The sequence below is a fragment of the Amphiura filiformis genome, chromosome 18 (assembly GCF_039555335.1).
Source record: "Amphiura filiformis chromosome 18, Afil_fr2py, whole genome shotgun sequence".
NCBI lineage: Eukaryota > Metazoa > Echinodermata > Ophiuroidea > Amphilepidida > Amphiuridae > Amphiura > Amphiura filiformis.
In genome coordinates this window covers 37,404,170-37,426,218 of record NC_092645.1, presented here as the reverse complement: position 1 = coordinate 37,426,218, position 22,049 = coordinate 37,404,170, and the positions used below count along the sequence as shown (strand labels likewise).

Sequence of the window (22,049 nt, the reverse complement as noted above, 5' to 3'; positions counted from 1 at the left end):
AATTAACTTTAGCCCGGTTTTGGATATTGTGTGAAAGTATGTTTTCTTTACGAGTTGATACATCAATTCGCCGTATAAGAGACGTAATTAATCGGATAAATAAATTAACTACCATAGCAATAGAGGAATACAATTTTGAATATATCGCCCTGCACTACAACGTTCACGAGGTACCTATGCATTGAACCATAGATGCCAAAGAAAGGCTGATCACTCGCACCTGTAAGATTAGTATCTTTGAAAAGAGCGGTATTGTATTCAAACTATGTTTGCTGACATTAGTGCAATCTGCTGTTAGTGCAGGGCGATCTGCTCAAAAATTGTATTCCTCTATTGCTATGGTAGTTAATCCGATTATTACGTCATTTTCTACGGCGAATAGGTATTGGATGGGTTATCAATAAAGTGTTTCTCCGTTGGCTTGGGATTTCCAAACGTACGTGTCATATACCCGTGCGTCTATTCAAAATCACTCTAATATGACGGGACTTTTAATAGATGCGCGGGCGTATAATACGGACTTTCGAAAATCGCAAGCTCTCTAATATTTTAAAACTCAAGGACATTTGGAACGGACAGTGAGGTAAATTGTTGATTCACCACGCCTTTGTGCTTCTTTCACTGCTTATAAGACATCGGCAACACTAAGAGAGATGTGTTCAACTGAGGTTTTCTTGTGGGATCAAATAGATGTGACTTGACGTACAATAATAACAGATGATACAGGTTGATCCATTAGGTGACAAAAACAACCCTGTTTTACGGGCATGAACGACCCAAATTTGATGTTTTGGGAGACCGTTTGTTTTTTAATTGCTAACATCATGTGAAATCAGCCATTTTTTGGCCACAATTTATTGATTTTGAACAGTTTTGGTAAAATATGCCAAAAGTGTAAAATAAATCAAATCTTAATATTTTTAAGGTCATTTTAGCATCCAAAAAAATCCGACCGATCGACCCTACTTGAAAAGTCTGTCCGTCCGTAAAACGGGGTTTTTTCATCACCTTATCTCAATTAGGTTTGAGTTTCCAAAATTACACAAATTTTGGTATCTGTGTTGACAAATACACCCCTCCCTTAAGGGATCTGGAATGAGCGTTTAGAGCGTTTCTACAGTATTTTTGTGGGACATGAGAGCACATCAGACATATCGAATTGCATTCTGAATACGAAGAATGTCTTTCTGATATCAAATAATTTTCATTTTTGAAATTCACGATATAATACAAATTTTATGACAAATTATTAAAATTTGATATTTTTCATATTTTTGATATATAGCAGTTCCTCAAAGTAAATTTTAAAAATCTAATGACATATTCTTAAAGTGTATGTAGCTGGGAGGAAAAGCAGACGATCAATTGAAAATTTTGACCTTTCATATTGAAGATATGGATTTTTTTTCCAAAAAGACCTTATTTTTTTGGTGTTTTGGGTTATAAAGTTTACTTCGAGTACTGTTAAATATCAAAAATATCAATTTTTAATCATCTGCCATAAAATGTGTATTACATTGCGAATTTCAAAAAATCAAAATTATTTGATATCAGAAAGACATTCTTCGTATTCAGAATGCAATTCGATATGTCTGATGTGCTCTAATGTCCCACAATAAATACTGTCAAAACGTTCATACCCCACCCCTTAAGTTGCTTTGATATTAAAATTAAAAATGTAAAAATACCAGCTAGCTTCACTACATTTTTGCTCTGGCTAATCTCAGGTTCTTACCCTTCGACTACATGTACCCAGCAAACAGAAAAATTTTCTTCAAATGTCAAAAACGTTTAAAACGTTTATTCAAAACGTTTTAATAACATTTAAATGTCGAGTTATATGAAGGTCATAAAAGCGTTTTTCAAACGTTATTGTAAAATATTTTGTTCAAACATTTTGGTAAAATATTTCGTCAACACTTTAATAACATCCTGTTTAGATTGTTTTGCATTACGTTTTCAAAAATGTATTTTGAATGATATTTAAACGTTTTATACCCTTTATATAACCCGACATTTTAACGTTTTCTCTCAAACATTTTGTGTTTGCTGGGTATACACCTACCCATGTAGTTAATTTTTGAGTATTTTAATGGGGCTGGTGATCTGTTTCTAAAATGATTCGTACAAACGTAGTTCAAATATCCTAACTGCCCATATCGCAGCTAAAGTCTCTCATTCGATGACGATGTCCTTTGACACATATTGTTCGAGCTGCTTGCGTGGAAGAGCAATTGGGAACTTCACTATCGAATTCTCGCAAACGTACGCAAAGTTCTAAAATACATGTAAGTTCAATACAGACATTTTGTCTATTTCAAGTCTAGTAGAGAACGTTACGGTACAAACACTGGCCAAAAGTGTTTCAACATCGCTGAAAAACGTAGTTAAACTATAAACATTCATCCAATATGTTGTCGATTTTACATTACTTATTATTCTAACATTTTTCATCCTGATGTGTCAGTGACGTCCACGCGATGAGGCAACTGTTTCTTTGCATGCAATAAGTAAGATTGTGCTGTTCAATGGAATGAAAAGTGTCGCCTGCGGTGATAATTATCGTGTGCCTTTTCCAGTGCATACAATGACAGAGAAACGAAGAAACTTTATATAGTCCGCGAAATGTCCAGATGCCTTTGCAATGGTCTCATGTAGTACCGTAAAATGGGGTAACTTTGGGCACTTTTCAGAGTTTTTAAACCACTGCTTCCAAACAAAACCAATTATATTTCTAATTAACTCTTTTTTGCGACAATAGGGTTCCCTTCTACACCTTGAAGTTGAAAAAGATTTTTTAATAATTTTGTAAGGGTGCCCTAGGGGTTAAAAATGACCTGACCAAAGTTACCCCGCCTTTGGGGCAACTTTGGTCACAGTATTACATTCCATGAAGGAAAAAAAAAATCAAAAAATTGATCTTCGCTGAATATGGGCAAGTTGTTGTTTTTTGTGACATTTGACACCTTGCAAAATTAATCAAACACACATCCTTGCTCACAAATATCGATTTTTTATTTTTTCGGAAAAAAGTGTAATAAAATGCTGATTTTTGGTCAAAAATCCCGCTTTTTTCGTAAATTTCAAGGAAATTACACATGAGCGACTATTATTTCTTCCAAACATATTTCTTAACAAATTTACACCAAATATGACTAAAAACAATATTGCTGTACGAAAATATGACCATTTAAAAAAATATATTTGACCGACCAAAGTTACCCTGCTGACCGAAGTTACCCCATTTTACGGTACAATTTTGTAAATAAAATGAATGTCAACCATATTTTGATGAAGAAAATATAGATGATGATTTTCTTCAAGACTTTTATCGAGGCCGCAACTGTCCTGGACTTCTGGCTTCAGCGTCTGTCTCTGTGCTACATGTAGAGCATGATGTCAATCTAAAAGCTTGGTAAAATGCCCTGCGATACACTCGACTACTAAACCCATAAATAAATGGATTTACCGCGTTATGTAGAATAAGAAGTCCACGACCTATAGTACGCAATGAATCGGTGTTATCTTTGGTTAACAAATGTATGTCATAAATTCCCAAAATATCTATAATCCCCGTCAACCTGTTCAGAAAATGACACATGAAGAAGAAAGTAGCATTCACAATCAATACTCGAGCTACAGTTTTCTGCATATTCGCAAGATTCCTCTTAATGGCATCCGACATGTTGTCAAGAACGGGACGATTTGCAAGTTGTTTAAGTATTTTATAATACGCAAATATGTTCAGTACGAGTAGACTAAAATATAGTACAATTGGCTGTATTAAAATAATGAGATTCCACGTTTGCGATGTGGGAGCACATGATCTGTAAACATTGGGATAAGATTGGTACTCTTTCGTGTCTGGCCAAACAAGGCAGTACATCTGTAAGTTATTTGATCTAAATGTATGCAGACCAGTAAGAACAATAGCTGTCATGACACCAATCGTGATGACCATTGTTAAGTTCTTCTTGCGATGAAGCACTCGGTTTTTCAACGAATGACATATAGCGATATATCGTTCAAGTGCCAAGAAAGAGACATTGAAACAAGAGTAATAAAATGCTAGATATGAAGTGAAATAAAGTCCAAAACACGATAGAGATGCTCGAAATGGGTTGTTGTATTTTAAAATAGAACCCGAATACGTGAATCCGAAGAAAATACTAACATTGATCAAGCCTACTGTATCAATAATAGCAAGACTGCAAAGGAGGAGGTTAGATAAGGTATGCAAGCTTGGTATCTTGACAACTGTATAAAGAAATGCTCCATTAGCTGAGATCCCGATGGTAACCATCACAGGGATAATAACGGTGATAATAAGTTGATCTGTTCCTGACCACAGCCACTTCCCAACATCTTTGTCAGTAATGGGCACAGTGTTCCACACTGTACATGACGTACTGTTGATGCCATCCATTTCTCTCAAGAACCTGTTATAATACCTTCCAGCAGTGTTCTGTTTCACGATACCGTGTTTATATTATACTATAGTTGATTTGAGTTATTATTCTGCGAGTTTTGACCTTCCAGTATCAAATTTTGAGTTTTCAATATCGAGTTTCGAGTTTTGAGTTAACCATATTGCATACTTACGTATTTCTTTGTTTCGGTTTTTATGTGTGTTGTCGGTGTAAATTACATTAGAGACTTTAAGGGACATTTAGAGACTTCCTAGGTCATCCTGCGTATGTGTTATTCATGACACAAATCATCATGGCAAATACAAATAAAAAACTCGAAATTCGAAACTCGAAACTCGAAAAAGAAAAGTAGCACAAAATTAATATTGTTAGTTGAAGTAACTTGTCTATCGAGGGGCCCCATTAACTCCACACTATGTTCGAGATCCAGTACACAGTAGGAATGGTATGAGATCCCGTGGCTTGATATAAGGCGATATCAGTTTTCTCCCCGTGTGCATGCATTTTCTCAGGAGGGGAAATGCGTTGACACATTATTGCCCTTAACTCAGGAGCCGCAAGAACTACTAATGCCTCGAATATTGGCTTCCTTGGCTTGTTTCTATAACATCAATTGTATTAATGTTAAGATGTTCACTGCAGTTTTGCAGTTAAATGGTTAAAACAGGCTCTATCCCACTCACAATTACTTTTAAGGTCAATTGAAATCTACTATAGCTTATTGCATGATAGATCATCAGATTAGAAACGTGTTTTGAAGTCATCGGTTAAATGTTAACCCTTTATATGCCCATTTGATAGTTAATCTTTGTGAGCGCGAATATTGAGAGCAAAATCGAAAGTTTTATTTTTCAATAATGTATTGATTTAGATAATGAAAATCAATTATTTTGGCTGCTTTGACCAACAATATCTACTCTTACGGGGGTACTACACCCCTGGCCAATTTTGTGACAATTTTTGCATTTTTCTCAAATATTATAGCCAATTGGTGACAAGTAAGATATTTTAGGGGCAAGGACTACTACTGCACTGAAAATTCAGCAACTCCAGGCAAGTAGTTATTGTTTTTTTGATCAAATATTGTTTTTCCCTCATTTTTTACTGTAACTTCACAACTGTTGTCTGTGCTGAAATAAAATTTCGAGTGCAGTAGTTGTAGTCCTTGCCCCTATAATATACATATCTAACTTGTCATCAAGTTTAAAAGAAAAAAATGCAAAAATAGGCACAACATTGGGCAGGGGTGTAGTATCCCTTGAAAATGGTTTTGAAGCGCTTTTTAAGTAGAAATATGTTTATCATGTGAGTCTCTTAGGTAGTGTCCAGTACGGTTAAAGTGAAAAACATTGACATTTGAAATGAAATGGAAAGAAAATCACACGTTTTTGGAATTATGTCGGTTTATCGTTGTACTGTAAACAACAGGAAATTACACCGGTAAGTAGGTCAAAATGAAAAACATAGGACCTTTTATAAAGAAAAATTGGAACAGCCATCTTAAAAGTTATTTTTAAGACACAATTTAATTTCTAAAGTAAATAACATTATATTGGTACATTTTACAACAATATATACAGTACATAACATTATTTGAGGTTTAAACTTCATTTTATGCATTAGAACTGAAGATTCTTGCAACAAAATTATATTGGTATCTATTTTATGTTATCACTCAGTTCTAACATGTGATAATCAAGCAACATTTTACAATGTCTAAAATACTAACATTGACCAAGCCTACTGTATCAATAATAGCAAGACTGAAAAGGAGGAGGTTAGGCAAGGTATGCAAGCTTGGTATCTTGACAACTGTATAAAGAAATGCTCCATTAGCTGAGATCCCGATGGTAACCATCAGAGGGATAATAACGGTGATAATAAGTTGATCTGTTCCTGACCACAGCCACTTCCCAACATCTTTATCTGTAATGGGCACAGTGTTCCACCAGGAGGGTGAAAGTGCATAGGAACAATGCCGGAAACTTCACGCTATTGTTCGACTTAAACTCATCATTTTTAACCCCTTCAAGTTTCCGCTAATACAGCTTTAGTCCACCTTCGCAACACGGTACGTGGAGTGACTGGAATCATTTGAGCGGAGGAGAATGCTAGCTGGTCAGACAATTTAATTCTATCAAGCATATAATACCTGAACAATCATTGTCATTTCGATTTATTACAGAATATATTGTATACACAAAATATAATTTTCTTGTAAACCTGTTAACGCGATATACTTGTGTACTAAAGTATAAGGACACGTGAATAAAATCATGTAGAAGACAAAATGGCCGCTAATCCGCCTATTGTCTAGACTTAAACTACATCTTCCGGTTTGTTACGTAATACTAGGATGCCATGCCCTGGTTCCACACTGTACATGATGTACTGTTGATGCCTTCTATTTCTCTCAAGAATATTGAGTTGTCAATATCGAGTTTCGAGTTTTGAGTTAACCATGCGTTAACTTTTTGCATACTTACGTAGTTCTTTGTTTCATTTTGTATGTGTGTTGTCGGTGTAAATTACATGATTTTTGAGGACATGTGGGGATATTCAGAGACCCCCTGGTCATCCCGCGTATATGTTATTCATGTTACAAATCATCATGGCAAATACAAATTAAAAGCTCGACACTCGAAACTCAAAGAACAGTAACACAATATTCCTATTGTTAGTTAAAGTAACTTGTATTATCTATCGAGGGACCATTAACTCCACACTATGTTCGAGATCCAGTACACAGTAGGAATGTTATGAGATCCGGCCCGTGTGCATGCATTTTCTCAGGAGGGAAACATTATTGCCCTTAACACAAGAGCCGCAAGAACTATGGAAATACTAATGCCTCGAATATTGGCTTCCTTGGCTTGTTTCAGTTTTGCAGTTAAATGGTTAAAACAGGCTCCGTCCCACTCACAATTACTTTTAAGGTCAATTGAAATCTACTATAATTTATTGCATGATAGATCATCAGATTAGAAACATGTTTTGAAGTCATCGGTTAAATGTTAACCCTTTATATGCCCATCTGATAGTTAATCTTTCTGAGCGGGAATATTAAGAACGAAATCAAACATGCCTGACTTTTTTAAATGTCGACTATAGGAACAACGGAATGGACAACATTCGATTTACATGATTTATGTCATGATTTTCTAGATCAAAATAATATGAAAACGGAAATACTAGTATAATTTTACCAGTGCCGTTTAATAAGTTGCAAGGACGTTTTTCTAACTTCCTCTGATGAATTAGGTCAACGGAATATGAAAATGGATCAAATCAGTGTCTTGTTGCAAGAAATAATTCTAACTTTCTTTCTTGCACCATCAGCGGATGGTATTTGATGATACATGTGTTAAGGTGACGCTTAATCAATTTGATGCAGGTAGCTGAGGTAGCCATCATCAAAGTTATTTTTTCTGTCGTAAGATGAAAATTTAAATGAAATGTTAAAGTTTAAGGATTCTTATTTTAGTAATAGTTTTATTCTCATCCATAGGATAACCTTAGAATTTGTTAAAAAGCTTCTTCTTTCAATGTTGAGTTATATCGAGTAGTTTAACCAGCCATATTATGTCACCGACACCTAAGAATTATGGTTAAAAAGTTTTCACAACCAAAGTACTGGAACAACAGTGTTAAACAAAGAATTTCTTGTCATATAAATAGAAACTATAGCTTGTTTGCAACGATTGTTGAAAAGATTATTACCTTGCCTGGCTAAGAACAAAATATCTGTGGTTTATAAAGCTGGCATAACGATATCCCGCAGTGCATCATGTGCTACAAAGTAAATTATATGATAGTCAGTGAAGTACAGCATTGACCCTTCAGGACAATAGGCAGTGTATTTTGGGATGCCGTGAGTTGTACATGTATAGGGCTGTTGAAGCATGATAGATTCGTCGGCCGTATCACATACTGACGTATTCGACATTTTTAACATTTTTGAAAAAATCGGTATATTAGATTGTTATGTTCTATCTATATATTCACCAAAATACCATGCCTCAAAGTGGCTTAATTAGTAAGATATTAATTAATTTAATTATGTCGTATTTGCAAAACCTTCAAATGTCCGCATCACATAACGACGTATTTGCCGATCACCTATACTGCGCAAGCCCAGTATATCGTATCTGCAATTTGAAGAATTGGCCGTTTCACATACTGACGTATTGCGCTACGTATTTGCGCGACTCTGTCATTTCACGGCAAAATTGCTGTTTTGTCCTTTTCACATACTGGCGTATTTGCGCAACTGTTTCACATACTGACGTATTTGCGCGACGTACAGGGTGTCCCAGAATGATCTATACCGGGAAAGATGGAATTTTTTAGGTATGAAGGGCATGTTGAATGGTCATATTGTTTTGCATTTTAAGTTCTACATATATTTAGCTTTCTCAGATTTTTTAGGTTTTAAAAATTGGACGTTTTTAGTAGAAGTTATAGAAGATTGCGTAAAAATGGTGAATTCTAAGTTTTGACAACGCAACCTATTTTGAAAATCTGTAACATTACTAACCGTTCAGCACAAAGTTATTTGGAAAAAGTTATGCAGGTATTTTAGTTGTGCCCTGTTCATATTTCCACTAAATAGCCGAAATCTATCTATTATTTATGACGTTACGAAGCAATCATTATATGGAATTAAGGATTTGTGGCCTAATCCCATTCTCTCTTTGGCGGTAGTTTTAAATATAGTTAATGTGGTGTGAGGTCCATGTCATTTGAAATGCTTGCAGAGATCGAACTGTTTGCGGTACAGAAAAGAAGGCTCCTCAATTTACTGTACAGCAGCGTGGATTTCTTTCAAAAACTTACTGGCAAACCGGCAGCTATGTTGAGACGCAAAGAAGATTCATTAGACGATAATGTATAACGTAAAGAAGTTTGACGAGCACGGAACTGTCAGGAATCGGCAGAGTGAAGCTTCAGGTACTCGTAAGACTGTAAGAACTAGAGCGAACATTGCAGCTGTCCGGCAAGCTTTAAGGCGCAACCCCAACAGTAGTTGTCGTCGAAATGCTGTGCCAAACATCCCACGTTCTTCATTAAATCGTATCGTGCCATTTTTCAAAGGTATGCGAGTCGTTTTTCATCGATTTTACATTATTGCATGCCACGCCAAAACAAATAAAGGTAGCGTGCTGAAATTAACAGAATAAGTAGGAGACATGTCCAACATTATAATACTGGTATAAAAAAATAGATACACTGCCTGTCTTCTATTTTTAGTTATTTTTGCAAACACGGTACAAATCATTCTGGGACACCCTGTATTTGTCATTTGAACGGTGAAATTGACATTATTCCTTTTCACATAGTGACATATTTTATTTAATATTGATTATTTGCAGAATAAGTTATGCTCTGATAGTGATAAGTGAACTATTTTGAAAATATGGTATATTTGCATTACTGTTAACCTGGTTTTAATCGACAATAAAATTTTAAACAAGATTATGAGGCAAATGAAAATTGCTAGATTTTCAAGTTCGATTTTCTCGAAATGAGTATTTTGCAAATACGTCAGTATGTGATGCGGCCGACGGATTGTAGAGTATTTAAATAAAAAGTATTATCTTTTGCTATAGATATGCATCTGGTAATACCTTTGTAAGTTAATGTATAGAGACTAGGTGGAGAACCTCTCAGATGTAGTTGTCTTTGTGGCAAAATCTCTGCATATTTTTTCCCTCCCGCTGTGGAGTGGATCCAGCTCCAGATCTGCTAGAGATTTGGAGTAAGACATGTACTCCCTGCCATGGATGTGCTTACAAACACGCTTCTGGATGTTCTCCATCTGGTTCCCTTGACTTTGAGTAAGGCCAGAATGCCAAAGAGGGGCAGCATATTCCAATACTGGTCTCATGTATCTCTTATATACTGTGAACCCTGCTTCTTTCAATTTGCGCATCATAAACATTTTGCGGTTTGCTTTAGTGCACATGCTATCGACTTGGCTATCCCATTTTAAGTCTGTTTGAATCATGGCACCCACTAATTTGACTTTATCAACAACTGCAAGTTGGTGATTTGAAATATGCGGGTTAACCTCGGGAACTTCCCTCCTGCCAAAATACACTTGCAAAGCCTGTCACTTAGCTGGGTTCAGCCTCAATTTGTTTTCATCAGCCCAAGTACACAGAGAATCCAGACTGTCTTGCACGGTGCTGGCATCACCATAGGCCCTGTTCTCACCAATGGTAAGATCATCAACATACTTCCACACTTTGTGGTTTGGAACATCCAAGGCGTCATTGATCATGCCGAGGAAGGAGCGAGAGCCAATGACGGTGCCTTGAGGGACACCACCATTAATCAAGACCCAGTCTGAATATGTATCTTTGTACTTGACTCTTTGTTTTCTATTTGTAAGAAAATCAACCACCCATTGAACCAAAATGGGAGGAGCGCCTAATTTCATCAATTTGATAACAACAATTTTATGATTTATCAGATCAAAGGCCATGGAGAAATCAGCAAGCACTAGGGTACTGATATTCTGATTAGATTAAAAAGTATGAGGCTTTTGGTCAAAATACTTTAGTTGATAGCTGAATCAGCATCTTGTGATTCCACAACTGTAAAATCACTGGCGTATGACCATCAATAAGGACTCAGTGCCTTTTTTGTGAGTCGTGAAAAATGCAGTTACTCAACTTGGCTCTCTAAAATAGGGAGAGTTGCGATTTAGACCCGATAGAGCTGCCCGGGACGACCCGGGACGAAACAAGCTTAGCTACCCGATGAAATTCAAAGACCTGGATGGAGAGACATGACCTCAAGATCGATCGTGCATTCAAACAGCAATTTGCGGTGACCAATTCCAAGTGCATGCTTTGTTCAAGTGGTCACTTAGTTTGGTCATAGATTACATTGATCGTAACTGGACTAGAAGTTATAATAATAGCATCGAGTACCGGCAATTTACAAGATCAATTATCGCGGTGGGCGGTCGTGACGCTCATCTCAATTATCTATTTTATGAATGTGATCTTTTCGTTCTTCAGTGATTTCAGGGGACGATGATGTAAAGGACACGGCCCGATTATGTATTCGTCTAGCTTGATCGTCCGACCCGCAAAAACCTGCGGGTCTAATTCGCAATAGTCCCTTATTAATGGTCACGCGTCAGTGATTTGACAGTTGTGGCAGGGCAAGATGTTGCTTCAGGTGTAACTGTATACAAATTTTAAATGACTAGAGGATACAAAGGTGATACTTGTGATATCAAGTCTTTTCAAAAAATATTAATACCATTGAGTTTTGACATTAACATTTTTAATAAATTATAAATTATTGAAACTTCTTTCCCCGTAAAATCATATATGCTGTAACCGTTGGTGTCTATGGTCAACTAGTTGTGCTCATCAACTTAACCTGCAATTAAAATATACACAAACAATTGAATATATGAATACAAAAGCCACCTAAGTCCATACTTTGGCCAAATTGAGTTTAGCATGGGAAATTGTTGCTATACATAGGCCTGTCATATGCATGAAAGAACAACTCAAATTCATCCTCTGTGTCTATTGGGCATGTGAAAAATAGCATGTATGAAAGAATCACCCAATTCCATGATTTGAGTCTTGTAACACATTGATTGAAATCCAGTATGTATAAAAGTCCACTTGTAACACATTCATTGCTAGAGAATGACTTTTGAACAAAAAATGGGTTTAATAAAGGAAAGTGTGTGGTTTATATTACATGGCAGAATGCTTATCAACATTATACATACCTGTGTGCTTTATTTTGTATTATCTTACTAGTGGTAATCTCATTCTAACATTGTTGTCTTTGTATATGATTCAAAAAACCACCTAAGTCCAAAATTTAAAATGAACCCCACGAAGTCCCTGAAATGCTAATCGTCATACCTAATACAGGTTAATCCACTCATTTGCACGTAAAACTTACCATATTGACCAGGTAAATCTAACTGAAGGAATTAAAATGATACACGGGTTTTTCTCTCAAAATAACTTCGCATGGACTTAGGTGGCTTTTGTATTCATGTATTCAATTGTAATTCTTAAAGAATTGTAATTCACTGTTGCTCACTGTTGCCTACCCTTTATTTCTTAATTACTCATTCATCATGCCATAATTTATAGTTTAAGCTTGATCGCTCTTTCTTCTTTATAGCCCTGCGGGGCAACCTTGAAAGATATTGTTTTTGAGCGTTATAGTTTTTAAACTATAATTATATTTAGGCCATAGAGTACAACAATGTAATAAGTGTAAGCTGGGATATTGCAAATATGCTTAAAAACGATATTTTAAAAAATGCTGAAAAATTAAATTTTTAAATAACTATTGTACACTATGGCTTTAACATAATTTAAAGTATAAACTTGAGCGCTCCTATTTCTTTGTAGCCAAAAAGAGGGGGTCAGAAATGTTTAGCGGTCCATCGAGGGGGGGTCAAAAAAGTTTTCGAGTGAAACATTTGAGGAAAACCAGCCCTCCCCCTCCCTCCCCCCACACACACCAAAGTATTGATGAACACTCCCTTACCTTCGCATGTGCCAGTATACCATTCAACTTCGCAGAGTATCATAGACTCAATGACATCGACAGGTAAGCGAATGCTGATGTACTTTCCCATAAGGGCTTGGTTGCACAACACATCCACTCTTTGGTTCTGGTCAATCATGTGTCTAGTCACATGTCCGCATATAGGATTGTTAGCTTTATCACAATCAAAGCCAACGCGTACGATTGCACCTTCTAGACGGTACTCTGAAAAGATAATAATACATTCAGTAATCCCAGCAAAAGTGGTAACAATAAAATTGTGTTCAAATACCTAAAAGTGAAGGAAAAGACATTAGATTATCATTAGGTATCTTTGAAATGAAATATTTGGCAACTATGACACTAAAAAGGTCAATATATCTGAATTTTGATGATTTTCACTCTCACACTCTCTCACACACTCTCTTTCTTTCTTTCTATGTTGGGGTGTATATAATCATCACTTACTACAGCAATCTACCCTATTGTAGATTACAACATTTCCCACACATTCGGTCTGGTTCATGTTCACCGACCACCAGGGCCGAGATCTAGCTCTGCATGAAGAAAAGAAGATTATTCTGCATAAGGTGGCATTAAGATACTACTCGTAATCTCTCTAATTAACGTCATTTGATGCTAATATTATCAGGGATATTGGCCCTTAAATGGATAGCTACTCCCAATTATCAGAGCCTTTGTGGCTGCGGGATGTTATTGACTATTGTTGTTTTGTTCTGCTTACATAACAATTTATTCAACTCATCCGCTTGCATGGCAACTTTTTCATTTTCTTTTAATTTTCTGTTGATTTGTTTGAAAGTTCAGAAAGTGTTTCCTCAAAGGAGTTCACTGTTCACGGCAGGACCAGGCTGCATGTTTTGTGCAGGTTGTTGACATTTCAGCTCATCACATTGCTCCCATTGGGCGCCCATCCCTTTTAAAGGAATTTTTATTTAACACATAACACATACGTTGTGATATTCTTTTTTTCTTTTGCATTTGCATTTGGTTGATTTGACAAAATTGGAACATCAATGTTTTTTGTCTTAGTATCTCTAAAAACCTCTTCAACAACATATCAAAAAAGTAGAAAACAAAAGTAGAGAAAAATGCTAATTTACATTTAAAAAATTGACCGCTTATGCAGGTATCAAAATTCAAAGCCATTTATACTGTATTACTCCAATTTGAGCCCAAAAATTGTTGAAATCTAACATCGATCTCGTTATCAATTGTCAGCATTACAATATGTTGTACGTATAGTACATAACAAATTTTAGCAAGTCTTTGATGATTTTTAGCCATGAAAACTGTTTGCCCGGGTCACATTTTGTCACGTCCCAGGAAACATTCCTATTATATACCCTTATTTCTTGGCAAAATTTCAGTCATGTATCTCTTTGTTTTTATTTGTTTTAAATGATTTTATCAATATTTGAAAACAAAATTAATAATCTATTCTTCCTTGAGGCCCTCTTTCCATTAACTTCCTAAACTTACGAAGGGCTGTAACTAAAAACAATAACTATGGACTTGAATACTTTTTGCGCTCAAGTCTCTAAATAGCGCATCCTATAATTAAAGACAGAGATAAAAAGAATTTATCACGTCTGATGTCACTGTCAATTACGATCCTTGATTGGTTTAAACAGACTAATAGCGCGTAAAAGGAAGACCGATCTATCTGGTGCTGATCGGAGAAAAGGAATAGCAGCAAATGGCGAAAAATAACGTACTTTTACAAGGCAAAAAGCAGCTTTTCTAGGCATTGTTGACATGGTGCCTTCGCGAAAGAAAGTTGCCTACTATAAAAACCTAACTTTTGAGATGGTTTGCATGTTTGAAGGTGCAAAATTAACAATAAGGCGCCCGGTTATACCGCCGCGTTCACGACACTTGTAAACAAACCCTGCTCGAGTTTGATTGACAGATGACGTCAGATGCGATAAATTCTTTTATCTCTGTCTTTAATTATATTATACACCCTTATTTCTTGTTAAAAGTAAAGAACTACATGTATGTAAATATCAATGGATGAACAATCAATGTTATTTTTCATCAATTTCAATTAAATTAAAGGTTATTTGCATATTTATATTAAATTTTCAGAACGAATGGAAATTGCTTTTTTGTTTAAACTATTTTCCTCCAAGTGAAATTTTTTCGGCTGATGAAAATTGTATGTTGCTCACGTGTGTAAAGGTACAATTTCCACCGATCTTCTATAAAAAATCACCATGAACAATTCAGGGCATAGGCTGCCGAATTCGGAAGAGTTAGCAAAGTGTTGCCTGGCCCGGCAATGTTTCCTGGCAGTCCCATCGGACCGATATTTGTAACGCATTCGTTTGTTTGTTTGTTTGTTTACCCAGGTTGGTCCGTGAGGAACACATGCTAATCCATGGAAAACCATGGACCGTTCCAAGCTCATACAAATGCACAAGCCTGGATAGCCAGTGTAGGCTAATATATGCATGTTGGCCTAGATAGCTTTGATAAACAAAGCAAGAAATGGAAGAAAATAGCTAGGAAAAAGAGAAAAGAGAGAAGGCCACTCCCAAACACAATTGTACAATTTTACTCTTAGCCCTTACTTCGTGAGAAAGGAAACTGGAATTCCAATCTCAGGCCCCGATGCAAAGGCTTAGAGCGTTGGTGTATTCGGTTATTAAAGGGAATCTCCGGCAATCATAACATATTATGCCTCATATGTTAGAAAAATAATTATCAAGCACGAATCGCATGGTTTTATTTCAAACAAACTCATATTGACCATAAAAATTAATAAAAACAGTCGGCTCGAAACACGCGATATTCAAAACACCCACGCCGAAATTGTCTTAGTGCAATGACGTAATGATTATTAATGCTCAATTGTCGTCAGCCTTCATTGTATTATTTGGACGTCATTGCACTCGACAATTTCGGCGCCCGGGAATTTTGATATCGCGCGTTGAGAGACGGATGTTTTTATTCGTTTTTATGGTCACTATGATTTTCTTAAACCACATGATACGTACTTGATCATTCTATTTCTTACATAAAAGGCATAATGTTGTGATTACCGGAGACAACGCATTTTGTGGGATTATTGCAAATCTTTACGTAAGATAGATATCATGTTTTTTTTCGGCTAATTTGGACGATTTAACATGTAAAAGTGACCCATTTGTTTCTACGCGCCTGCCGCTAACGAAAACCTACTTGTATGTGCGCACGATCCGGCATTATAGTTGCCATTAGTGTTGCCATCTACAGCCTTATCCGAAGTAGCAGTAGCGTGCGTGCTGCTCTGCTCGGTGTGCTGCAAACAGATCTCTGTCAAAACCAAACATAATAATTCAAGTCAAATAAAACACAATGCAAGTTCAATGTACCATAAATCAGTGACACAAATTTCACATGACCAACTGGACCATGACCAATAGTCATTAAAAAGGTCATTATGGCCGAATATATGATTACATGTGATATCCACTAACAAAATACTACTCTTTCCTCAAACTACATAACACAATGACGTCACTTGCACTTGTGCATCGGTTTTATCCCGTGTTTATGTGGAGTACAAACAATTGTGGTCAAATGTCAAATCTTCTCGTTTGACGTCATCTACACCTGTGACGTCATTAGAGCTGTGGGGAGTGCACCCAATTTGAGTAGACTAGCGTAGAAGTTTAATTTTGCTTTCTATTTAGGCTTACCGCTACGTATGAATATACATCATTATTAAATGTTATGTATACGTAATGTTTTAAAACTTTGCTTGTGTTTATTGTTTTGCTGCCCATTATCCTGTTGAAGACGACGCATGACTCGCAGTCATAAGAGCTGTGACACAACTTGTTTTACACCGCTTTAGTTTTTTGGGACTATACTCATTTATGAATAAATGAGGCAATATTCCTTCTATGTGCACCGTCTTTTCAAATGAAGTTAAATACGGGGCTTACGGTTCGGGAATACGACGTACATTCGCAAGTTTTGCTGTGTACATGATGCGAGACCACAATACGATGTACCAACGTATTAGTTTGTACTAATTATTCACATTTACGCCCAAAATGTTCTCGTTTTTCACATGGATGCATGAAGGGGACTATATGTTTGACATTGTATGTAAGTTTGAAGACATTCCATATCCTAAAGCAATAGGTTATCCCCACACCCACACACAAAACACACCCCTACTCGTATCCACCGCCAAACGAGGACACCTAACTTTTAACAGTAAAACCGAGGACCTTATACATTTGAATTTTCACATTCTAACCGTGGACTTTTGTGTGAAAACATGACAATTAATCGACTAACCGAGGACCTCGACATATTACCGGCATTGGGGACCTACCCCCTATGCAATTTTGAGCTGTATAGCGCCCTCTGCAAGCGTGAAAAAAACGAGGACGTCCTCGTTTTTGTGTGTGTCTGCAGTTTATAAGTGAAATGTCAAGTGGGTGTCCTCGTTCGTAGGTGAAAACGCACGCACCCCCACCACACACACACACACACACACCCCCACCCACTCGCGTAGGCAGGAAAACGAGGACCTAATTTTTCACTTGATTTAAAACATACTAACCGAGGACTCACACATCCGTTCTTAATCGCCATACCGTGGACCTCACTCACACACACCAGACAACGTACTATCCAACCGTGGACCGTCCTATACCACCCATAGGTGGACCCGTTTTAAATGCATTTTTACGTTATTTGCGATGTCTTGGATATATTTAAAACACCGAGGACCTCCACGGTCACCGGGTGTCCTCATTTGACATGTGTGTATCCTTGTGTGTGTCCTCGTTTGCCTGCCTACGTAAACGCACCCCCCACCCACCCCCACACACATCCCTTTAACATCAAACTTTAACATAAATTGTCCAAAATGGTACTCGTGTATTCATCTGAAATTGCCAATGTATCTTTTTTAATTCTTGCATAAACATGCCGACATACCTTGCACAATAACATTAAAGGTACACGTTGCCATGTTTCCTGCTGCGTCAGAGATGTTATATACAACAAGAGTTGTGCCAAGATTGAACGTGGTTCCGGAAGTATGCGACATAACGGTAGTTAAGTTGACAAGAGTGACATTGTCGGTAGCCGTCGGTTCTATCCATGTCTCAACAGCTGAGGTTATCCCTGATTTGACTTCAACGGTAACGTCAGATGGACAGAAGATTATCGTTGGAGGTGTTGTATCACCCGCGGCTGGAAAAATCAAAATCAAAACAAAACTGATTTTATTCGCCCATTGAATGGTTCCACCATATTCGAGGAGAGTCTCGAGCTGGCTGCATACATGAAGGTGGATTTAACCAACCATATAAGATTGTTATATGACTGTTTGTCGTCGTCGTATGGGTCATGACTGACTCTGCCTGTCCAATGCAAAACGGTAAGCAATCGTAAGAGATAGTCCAGTGGATTCTTTGATTCCATCTGTCCAATGAGCTTACCCAGCAAACACAAAACGTTTTCGACATCTTTCGCAAAAAGTTATAAAAGGTTGTCAGAAAACGTTTAAATGTCGGGTTATATAAAGGGCACATTAATGGTATAAAACGTTTTCATAACATTCAATAACATTTTTTGGTAATTTACTGCAGAGCAAACACAAATGTTTTACAGAAAACATTTAAATGTCGGGTTATATAAAGGGTATAAAAACGTTTTAATAACATTCCAAAAACTTGGTACAAATCATTCTAAACAGAATGTTATTTTGGGGTTGAAAAGATATTTTGCAAAAAATGTTTGCCCAAAATATTTGCAATAACGTTTTTAAAATGTTTTCACGACCTTTATATAACCCGACGTTTAAATGTTATTAAAACGTTTTGTAAAAAACATTTCAAGAACATTTCTGTGTTTGCTGGGTGCAAATATTTTAACATAATGTTATTTAAGTGTTGACAAAATGTTTGGCCAAAAATGTTTGCAAAAATAGTTTACAATGACATTTCGAAAACATTTAAAAAATATTCTTGTAGTGTGTTTTCATACAAAACGTTTTAAAACGATTTCATGACCTTTATATAACCCGACATTTTAATGTTATTAAAACGTTTTTACTAAAACCAAAACCCAAAATATAACTTATTTAAAACGTTTTAAAAACGTGTTTGTGTTTGCTGGGTTCTTTCTGCATTTTCTGCGAAGTCCTTCTACTTGATCCTGGACAATTATCATCTCGAGGTCGTCACCATTTCTTCTCGAGATGTAACCAAATTACTTGGTTAAATATCTTATTGAGTGAATAGGCCCCTCGTCCTTATGCCACTTTCCTTTTCGACATATCCAGATGGCTTCTGTCAGCCAGCTGTTGGTCTTGTCAGCTCTGTCGATAACTTTTAGTCTTCCCAATTGAAAGAACGATTGGAAGAGGCAACATGGTCGTGATAGCTGACGTGTTTGAAGACATTCCATATTCTAAAGCAATAGGTTACCCCCACACACACCACTCCCCCACCCCAACACACCTACCCAACCCCACCCAAACATCCCTTTAACAACAAACTTTAACATAAATGGTCCAAAATGGTACGCGTATGTTCATCTGAAATTGCCAATGTATTTTTTTAAATTCTTGCATTAACATTCCTACATACCTGTAACAATAACATTAAATGTACACGTTGCCATGTTTCCTGCTGCGTCAGAGATGTTATAAACAACAGGAGTTGTGCCAAGATTGAACGTGGTTCCGGAAGTATGCGACATAACGGTAGATAAGTTGACAAGAGTGACATTGTCGGTAGCCGTTGGTTCTATCCATGTCGCAACAGCTGAGGTTATCCCTGACTTGACTTCAACGGTAACGTCAGACGGACAGAAGGTTATTGTTGGAGGTGTTGTATCACCCGCGGCTGGAAAAACCAAAATAAAAACTAAATGATTTTATTCGCCCATTGAATGGTTCCACCATATTCGAGGAGAGTCTCGAGCTGGCTGTATACATGAAGGTGGATTTAACCAACCATATAAGATTGTTACATGACTTTTTGTCGTCGTCGTATGGGTCATGACTGACTCTGCCTGTCCAATGCAAAACGGTAAGCAATCGTAAGAGATAGTCCAGTGGATTATTTGATTCCATCTGTCCAATGAGCTTCTTTCTGCATTTTCTGCGAAGTCCTTCTACTTCATCCTGGACAATTATCATCTCGTGGTCGTCACTATTTCTTCTCGAGATGTAATCAAATTATTTGGTTAAATATCTTGTTGAGTGAATAGGCCCCTCGTCCTTATGCCACTTTCCTTTTCGACGTATCCAGATGGCTTCTTTCAGCCAACTGTTGGTCTTGTCAGCTCTGTCGATAACTTTTAGTCTTCCCAATTGGAAGAGGCAACATGGTCGTGATAGCTGACGTGTTTGAAGACATTCCATATTCTAAAACAATAGGTTACCCCATACACACACCCCCCCCCCACCCCACCCCCACCCCCACACCCCACCCCCCCCCACACACACACACAACCCCCCACCCCCCAACATCCCTTTAACAACACACTTGAACATAAATGGTCAAAAATGGTACTCGTATATTCGTCTGAAATTGCCAATGTATTTTTTTAAATTCTTGCATAAACATTCCTATACCTTGCACAATAACATTAAAGGTACACGTTGCCATGTTTCCTGCTACGTCAGAGATATTATATGCAACAAGAGTTGTGCCAAGATTGAATGTGGTTCCGAAAGTATGCGACATAACGGTGGTTAAGTTAACAAGAGTGACATTGTTGGTAGCCGTCGGTTCTATCCATGTCGCAACACGTCAGAGATATTATATACAACAAGAGTTGTGCCAAGATTGAACGTGGTTCCGGAAGTATGCGACATAACGGTAGTTAAGTTAACAAGAGTGACATTGTTGGTAGCCGTCGGTTCTATCCATGTCGCAACACGTCAGAGATATTATATACAACAAGAGTTGTGCCAAGATTGAATGTGGTTCCGGAAGTATGCGACATAACGGTGGTTAAGTTAACAAGAGTGACATTGTTGGTAGCCGTCGGTTCTATCCATGTCGCAACACGTCAGAGATATTATATACAAGAAGAGTTGTGCCAAGATTGAACGTGGTTCCGGAAGTATGCGACATAACGGTGGTTAAGTTAACAAGAGTGACATTGTTGGTAGCCGTCGGTTCTATCCATGTCGCAACACGTCAGAGATATTATATACAACAAGAGTTGTGCCAAGATTGAATGTGGTTCCGGAAGTATGCGACATAACGGTGGTTAAGTTAACAAGAGTGACATTGTTGGTAGCCGTCGGTTCTATCCATGTCGCAACAGCTGACTCTCAGAGGTTATCCCTGACTTGACTTCAACGGTAACGTCAGATGGACAGAAGGTTATTGTTGGAGGTGTTGTATCACCCGCGGCTGGAAAATCAAAATGAAAACAAAATGATTTTATTCGCCCATTGAATGGTTCCAGAGGAGAGCCTCGAACTGGCTGCATACATCAAGGTGGATTTAACCAACCATGTAAGATTGTTATATGACTGTTTGTCGACGTCGTATGGGTCATGACTGACTCTGCCTGTCCAATTCAAAACGATAAGCAATCGTAAGAGATAGTCCAGTGGATTCTTTGATTCCATCTGTCCAACGAGCTTCTTTCTGCATTTTCTGCGAAGTCCTTCTATTTGACCCTGGCGAGAAACCATGGCCTCCCCACATACATCAAAGACACCAGTGACGCTATGCAAACTTTCAAATGGTTCCAGTTTTCTGGAGAATTTCGTCACATTTTCACCATGGACATCACTGCCTTATGTATGTCTATCCCGATTAAGGATGGTCTCTTAGCTCTTCATTATTTCCTAAACCAACGGAGCATTTCCAACTACTCAGACTTGCTGAACTGGTGCTCAATACTGCCTCCTTTGAATTCCACGGGCAGTTCTTTCGTCAGATATCTGGTGTTGGTATGGGCACCAACATGACCAAATTTGGTCCAAATTTCGCTTGCCTGTTTATGGGGTATCTGGAAGAGCAGATCTTCAACACATACACGGGCAGGAAACCCGAGTTGTTTAAGAGATACATTGAT

The 22,049-nt window shown here is 37.3% G+C and overlaps 3 protein-coding genes across 3 annotated transcripts; all 3 read right to left on the bottom strand.

The window, feature by feature from the left end:
- Positions 1-10,542: 10,542 nt before the first annotated feature.
- LOC140139127 (uncharacterized) lies at positions 10,543-10,917 on the bottom strand. Its single transcript, XM_072160909.1, has one exon. The coding sequence runs from the start codon at positions 10,915-10,917 to the stop codon at positions 10,543-10,545; it is 375 nt and encodes a 124-aa protein (XP_072017010.1).
- An 845-nt stretch (positions 10,918-11,762) lies between these two features.
- Positions 11,763-13,498, bottom strand: LOC140139461 (fucolectin-4-like). The gene is made up of 3 exons (XM_072161208.1): positions 13,440-13,498; positions 12,972-13,196; positions 11,763-11,828 (listed from the first exon to the last, which is right to left on the bottom strand). The coding sequence occupies exons 1-3, from the start codon at positions 13,495-13,497 to the stop codon at positions 11,824-11,826; spliced, it is 288 nt and encodes a 95-aa protein (XP_072017309.1). The 5' UTR covers position 13,498; the 3' UTR covers positions 11,763-11,823.
- Positions 13,499-14,532: 1,034 nt separating this feature from the next.
- LOC140139126 (hyalin-like) lies at positions 14,533-20,698 on the bottom strand. Its single transcript, XM_072160908.1, has 5 exons — positions 20,587-20,698; positions 19,595-19,852; positions 17,937-18,194; positions 16,179-16,292; positions 14,533-14,546 (listed from the first exon to the last, which is right to left on the bottom strand). Exons 1-5 carry the CDS (start codon positions 20,696-20,698, stop codon positions 14,533-14,535), a joined length of 756 nt encoding a protein of 251 aa, XP_072017009.1.
- Between the last annotated feature and the right edge of the window lie 1,351 nt (positions 20,699-22,049).

Excerpts from the sequence above, each read along its gene's own strand:
- LOC140139127 (XM_072160909.1), bottom strand. The coding sequence starts at position 10,917 with ATGGCCTTTGATCTGATAAATCATAAAATTGTTGTTATCAAATTGATG.
- LOC140139461 (XM_072161208.1), bottom strand. The coding sequence starts at position 13,497 with ATGAACCAGACCGAATGTGTGGGAAATGTTGTAATCTACAATAGGGTA. Across the intron at positions 13,197-13,439 it reads CAATAGGGTAGATTGCTGTA|AGTACCGTCTAGAAGGTGCA; the intron begins GTAAGTGATGAT and ends TTATCTTTTCAG.
- LOC140139126 (XM_072160908.1), bottom strand. The coding sequence starts at position 20,698 with ATGTCGCATACTTTCGGAACCACATTCAATCTTGGCACAACTCTTGTT. Across the intron at positions 19,853-20,586 it reads CTTTAATGTTATTGTGCAAG|CCGCGGGTGATACAACACCT; the intron begins GTATAGGAATGT and ends TGGTTTTTCCAG. Across the intron at positions 16,293-17,936 it reads CTTTAATGTTATTGTGCAAG|AGATCTGTTTGCAGCACACC; the intron begins GTATGTCGGCAT and ends TGGTTTTGACAG.